Source organism: Triticum aestivum, chromosome 3B, assembly GCF_018294505.1.
Source record: "Triticum aestivum cultivar Chinese Spring chromosome 3B, IWGSC CS RefSeq v2.1, whole genome shotgun sequence".
NCBI classification, from domain to species: domain Eukaryota; kingdom Viridiplantae; phylum Streptophyta; class Magnoliopsida; order Poales; family Poaceae; genus Triticum; species Triticum aestivum.
Genome location: NC_057801.1, coordinates 52,673,246 through 52,679,652, shown reverse-complemented (window position 1 = coordinate 52,679,652; position 6,407 = coordinate 52,673,246). Strand labels below are relative to the sequence as shown.

At 46.6% G+C, this 6,407-nt stretch overlaps 1 protein-coding gene across 1 annotated transcript; it reads left to right on the top strand.

The window, feature by feature from the left end:
- Positions 1–392: 392 nt before the first annotated feature.
- LOC123068526 (replication protein A 70 kDa DNA-binding subunit C) lies at positions 393–3,957 on the top strand. Its single transcript, XM_044491112.1, has 10 exons — positions 393–554; positions 1,333–1,519; positions 1,631–1,909; positions 2,013–2,109; positions 2,189–2,316; positions 2,494–2,578; positions 2,670–2,832; positions 2,913–3,082; positions 3,202–3,559; positions 3,703–3,957. The coding sequence occupies exons 3-10, from the start codon at positions 1,753–1,755 to the stop codon at positions 3,766–3,768; spliced, it is 1,224 nt and encodes a 407-aa protein (XP_044347047.1). The 5' UTR covers positions 393–554; positions 1,333–1,519; positions 1,631–1,752; the 3' UTR covers positions 3,769–3,957.
- Positions 3,958–6,407: the final 2,450 nt, after the last annotated feature.

The following is a 6,407-nucleotide window of genomic DNA, read 5'->3' as shown; positions in this document are numbered from 1 at the left end:
GTTCTTTCTTTTTGCACGCCGAACTTTTCATTTGATCGCCGAACTGTGGCAAGTTGATCGCCGAACTGTGGCGCTGATCGCCGGACTCGTGGCGTTTTTTGAAGCGAGAATGTACCAAGTTTGAATTTGCGACGCCTTGGGAGCGGCACCTGAGGGCGTGGCTGGAACCTAGATTGCCCCTAGGGCCTAAAAATCGGCAGGCGAGTGCCCGAAAGAGCGTTGGCCTATCCGTTGGGGGCCGAACGAGTGGAGATGTTCTTGGCCTACGAGTATGTCATGTTGTACTACCGTGTAAAAATGTATTTTACTCTACTACATGAATCAATCTACACGTAAGCCAGGACGACTTGTCACTTCACTCTGCAGTCTGCACTGATGTCTGATGCACCCTGCACGGCCATCCCCTCGTATAATTCTTTCCCCATCTCCTCCTCCTCTCCCGTTCCCTCGTCCTCTTCTCCCCCTTCCCCTTCCCCTTCTCCTCCTTCGGTTTGGCCCAGCTCCAAGCCTGGTTCTTGTTCTTGGTAAAGAAGAGGAAAACATTGCTACGGGAGGTAAGCAAACCTAGGTCTCCCTGGATTTTGTGTCCTTTTATAGCAGACTTAGGTCGCCGGATTCTGATTTCCTTGCATATCACTTTCCAGTTCTTGGATAGTAGTTCCAAGATTGATCCCACGCTGTTGAGTTCTTCCGTCTTAAATCGTAGTCTTTTTTTCCCCGCTTGCAAAGTGTTCTGTTTATTGCGCGCCATATCATCCTGACATCTAATAACCACAGTCGCTCATTGATAATCATGTTAGTTTTCCCCATGGACACCAGAGTTCCATTTGGAACTCAGATTAGCACCCCCCCCCCCCCTCCCCCCTCTCTCCCTCTCTAATTTCTTATCCAGATTCCAGAACCGACCATTTGGTTGAAAATCACTGCAAATGTTTGCTTGGGAAAAAGTGAGAAACAGAACAAATTTTATCCCAAAGGTGAAGGCCAAATGGGGAGAAACTCCTGTCATATTTATAAGAATATAAGGTGTGGAGTTTAACTAGGTTAAATAGATTTATGGGCAAGGGCAACAAACACTAAAACATACAGTATGTGAACTACTGATTTCGGCAAATCATATACTATTTAGTAAGCATTTTGTTATTAGAAAGCCACGGCCGAGAAATCATATATTTAGCAGTCTGCAGTTTGCACTGGTTTCAGGCTTTCACCTCCATGGTGTCAACTATTTCTGTACATTCTTAGCATTTTTGTGCAGCTGTGGGGGTTGACTAATGGACAAAAGATTGGTCACATTGTGTTCGTATATTTTTTGTCTTCACACATATGTAGAGCTTAAGCTTCAAGCCATCAAGGCCAAATGGATGAAGCTGAGGGTGGGTTCACCCCACTGTCTCAGTTGAACCCATCACTGGAGCCCAGGTACAGAGTCCGGGTGCGCATCTCGCGGATGTGGGAGTCCTTCAACCCAAACAATGGCACGGTGTTCGGTCTCGACACCCTTCTCATCGACGATGAGGTGACGCATACCCTACCTGATGATGCTTGATGACACCTGCTACTATTGTCCAGTTCGCACCCTCCGAGGTTTCTCTACAAAATGATCCTTCCTTTCGCCTTTCACTTGTAGGGTGGAACCATGCAAGCCCATGCACATCGAAAAGATAAAAAGCGTCTCGAAGAACGGTTAATTGAAGGGGAGGTCTACACACTGTCAGATTTTGAAGTTTGTAAAAAAGCAAGGGGAACTACATGACATGTAGGAACCCCTTCATGATGAACATTGGAGCACGGACGGTGGTAGATAAGATCGATGGAGATGTCAACATGATACCTCTCCACCACTTTGATTTTGTTGATTTTGGTGATGTTCCTCCTTTGATGGGCTGCAACAGTAGCTCATTGACAGGTAAATGTTTGGGAACCTGAAGTAGAATCAGCATTAGGCTTGCCACATCAATATCTGCAAATTCTGAATTTTTGTCTGACATGTGTTGATATAAACATTGCAGATGTTATTGGCCAAGTAGTAGAAGTTTGGCCCATACAGCAGGTCCCCAAAAAACTCCGCATGATAGAATGTTGCAGCTTACGGGTTGAGGATTTCAGGTAACAGAATCTAGTTATTCCTTTCAGATTTCTGTGGCTCCGTGATAGTGCCTTAGCTTTTGCAATTGTCATCTTACAGTGGAAAGGAATTGGATGTCACACTGTATGGAAAGCTCGGTCATGATTTTTATGCAGAGGTTCGCAAGAAATGCCGACAAGATCCTGTTGTTGCTGTGTTCGCAGCGATGTGTGTTTGCCACTACAAGGGTCAGTCCTTGATTCACCATTCCGTATTTTTTCGAAAAGGAGGAATTCAACATTCCATCTATTTATCGCTTTCTACCATCGTTTTTTTTTTTTGCGGGGTGCTTTCTACCATCTGATACAACCATATAACTGCATTCCTTTCATTGCAATGAAACATGATATCACTGTTCTGTTTAGGAAAAGGATACACAGTTCGCTCTTCATCAGCTTCAAAGTACTACCTAGATTTGGAAATACCAGAAGCACAACAATTCCGCACGAAGTGAGTGGCCTCTACTGTCCATTATTTGAACTGATGATTGATCTATTCTAATCCACATTATTGTAGGGATAACTTTGTTGTTTGTATGCAGTTGGCATCATCCAAAAAAACCCATAGTGCACCTCCATTTGCAGCAAGCAAGCTCTGTAGATCCAACTCAGGAGTCACAAAGTATTTCGCAGCGAGCCCAGGAGTTACAAAGTAGCTGGAGAACAATCAAACAGCTGCAAAACATCGATCCATTTGGGTTACCGGTAAGACGGTGCTCTCCTCTCATTGATGCATATGGGTTTTGTGCACTTGACAGCCTAATTCTGTTCTGGGTCTATTGCAGAAGGATGCCAAATTTTTGTGCACAGCCACCCTGAAAGAGATAGACTGCACTCAAGGTTGGTACTACCTTGGATGCGTCCACTGCAGACAGTCGATCGGCAGGGACGGAAGCGAATTCTGGTGCAGCCAGTGTGACCCAGTGAACAAGAAGCGGAAGAGGCCGGAATTACGGTAAGAATCTTGAAGACTCGTGTACTGCCAGTGCCTCATTGCTTCTTTGCTCAGACATCACATGCTAAATATTGTTGAGTAGTTAGTAACTACCATGCTGGTGTTTTTGGGCACGCAAGGTATAAGCTAAATGCAGTGGTGGAGGATGACACTGGCACCATGAACTTGATGATCTTTGCGGAGGAGGCGGAGGGACTGATCGGTATCGCGGCAGAACTTCTCAAAGAGATTGCCGGTGATGACAGGTGCACCATGCCAGATGCAATCTCAAATATTCTTGGCACGACCCACACCTTTGAAGTTGCCATGGACAACCGGAGCTTGAGCTTCGTGGTGAAATGGGCCCTGGACAACGATGAGTTGACACTGCTGCAGCACAGTGGGTCAGTTCAGTTGACAGTAGGAGGCGACAACAATCATTTGCTGAAGGAAGAGGACTATTCGTTGGTGTCTGGTTGCAGCTCACAACTTATGGAGGTAAGACATGCTTGCCATTTATTTTCGACACATGTAAACCGACGGGCGAAAATGTGTTTTTTTCCTCTGCAAGTACATTGAACTGCAGGTAAGCTCTATGGAGCGTCTTGATCCAATCAGTTCTCCTTGCACATTGATTTCAGGAGAAGATGGTAATCATCAAACAAGAAACCGAGCTGAAGGCCGTAGATGAGGCAGATGCAGAATGACTCCTTTCCCTGACTCTCAGCCGCAGCTCTTCGTCTCACAAGAACAATATGTGCTACATGGGCGGTAATCAGACCAAGTACCTGTTCTTTTGCTTAGCTTAATTCTAAACCTATGTAAAAAAGCCATGTAAGAAATCTAATGTAAATATTATGTGGAAGCCACCTTTGCTCAAATTTGCTGGGAATACTCATCCTTGGGCCAGTATATGTCAATAGACTGGAGTAGTGCAGTAGTGACTCTTGCAAACACAATGGGTTTTTTTTTGCTCGAAAAGGAGGTTGATCTACTTGGACACTGATGATCCGGCCCTCAGCCGAGCCACATTTGGCGAGCCGTCGTAGATGATGCTCGCTAGCAGCGGTCAAGTTTATTTTCTTAATATTGGTTTTTTCCAGCAGAAGAACCGGTTTCTGGTAGATATATGAAATTTTGGAAAAAATGTTTGAAACTTTTTAAACGGATTTAATTTTTTTTAAATAACATCATATACAAATTTTAACCTAACTCCAAGCATACTCACAAATGTTTCACTGGTCAGCCCACGAATCCTTTCTCCCTGTCCCCACCGCACCAGGCATATATATGTGACAGTACAAGCGTACAAACCGAATATCCATTTCTCCAGGCTCATCTGCACCCTTTAAAAGAAAATCACTAAAAATACAAAAAAGTCAAAAGAAATCCAATTGTTTTTGGAAAATACTAAAGCCCACACGTGTGGCAGTCTTGCAACTTGCCCACACGCATGGATCACCGTCTAGTCGCGTTTGCACGAATCTTGACACATTGAGGCAGAATTTGCGTGCCACGTAGGATGGGGCTGGTGTGTGGGCGTTCGAGAGTTTGCCCACATGCCCTGCAACACGCAGTTTGCCAGCTGCGCTTTGTGGGCGAATTAGTTTCTGCCCACACATCTACGTTGTTGGATGACAACTGCAGTTATGCGTATGTGGCAACTAGGTAAACACAAATGACAACTATGATTCGTTGCTAGACGGCAACTGCAATTGCGCGTACGTGGCAACCAGATAAACACACATGGCAACTGTGATTAACCATACATGGCAACTATGGTTGGACCACACGTAAACCTGGGAATAGTTTATAATCCACACTAAATCCAGCCCAATCCGTACGTGTACAAGTCCAGCAACCAAACCAGATTAAACCAAACAGCAAGTGGTGCAATCCAAACCAATCCAAACTGTACATATTTTCAATCCAAACCCATCCAGACCATCCTCTACATACAGTTTGTACCCGTAGTTTCAAACCATGGGCGTGTCCAGTGCCTAATTACTGCCATAAGAGAGGCGTCGGGCGGGTGGTTAGCTGCTGCTGCATGCCTACTAATTTCCATCGTTGTCGTTCTTAAAATGCGCGACCAACGAAACATGCATGCGTGCATGTGGATTCTAAAGCTAGCCACGCACTCACAAATCGGATTCACCATACCTACAACAAATGGATTCACCATATTCACAAATGCGTGACCGGAAGCCTTAAACCCCTTAAATGCCCGGGCGGGCGATCCGGTCACTGACCGGTCCAAAAAAACTGAGGATGTGGCAGACGTGGGTGACACAGATCTGTAGGCCGAGCAGCAGGCAATCGTCGATTCATTTCTGTCGGAGGCGGAGGCCAACCGCCGTATCCAGACGGAGCAAGAAGTGGACGCCGACGAGATGCTTGCCTTTATGAATGAGGAGGAGGAGCCGGAGCCCATTTACCCCACACCCGGCACGGATGTCGTGGACATCTTCGACAAGAAGCATAATACATAGGATTTCGTTTGTATGCTCTGTATGGATCTAAGGTATAAAATATGAGATACTCTTTTTTTTGTGGATTGAAATATGAGATACTCAGATGCATTAGATAAATTATAAGGTGTGACGGGTTAGTCGGTCACTGCCCGCGGATGCGCATGTCTGCGAGCATTTGAGGGGTGTAATTTAGTGTCCGCCGTTGTAGATGCTCGGCCAGACATCCCAAACCCGTCTCATACGTCCGGGCGGGCCATCCGGTCATTGACAGGTCACGAATTTTCGACCCAGACGGGCGCCTCAAACGGGCCGTAAACACCGGGGCTGGCCGACACCCCTCATATCTAGCCCAAATATGAGGCAGATATGTGGCGCTGGGGCGCGTCCACCATGTAGGACTGACGATGGGGTCCCAACCGAGCCCGTCTACCTCCTCTCCCCCGCTCTGCCACGCTCTCCGGCATCGCCATAGTTTGACAGCTGATCACCACGTACGCTATGCTCACGCCGGAGCGCCGGAGGCAGATCGCGGACACTAGTAGAAAAACAACCTAATGTGAGACACATTAGTGCCGGTTCGATTTTGGCCCGGTACTAATGGTACCATTAGTGCCGGTTCGAACGGCTATGCATTAATGCCGGTTCGTTTTGAACCTTTAGTACCGGTTCGTGCCACGAACCGGTACTAAAGGGATGGTGGCAGGCTGGCGTTAGGCCGGGGCCCCGCGATCACCTTTAGTACCGGTTCGTGGCACAAACCGGTACTAAAGGGCTACCTTTAGTACCGGTTCGTGCCACGAATCGGTATTAAAGGGGTTTGACCTATAGTACCGGTTCATGGCACAAACCGGTAATAAAGGGCAATTTTCAAT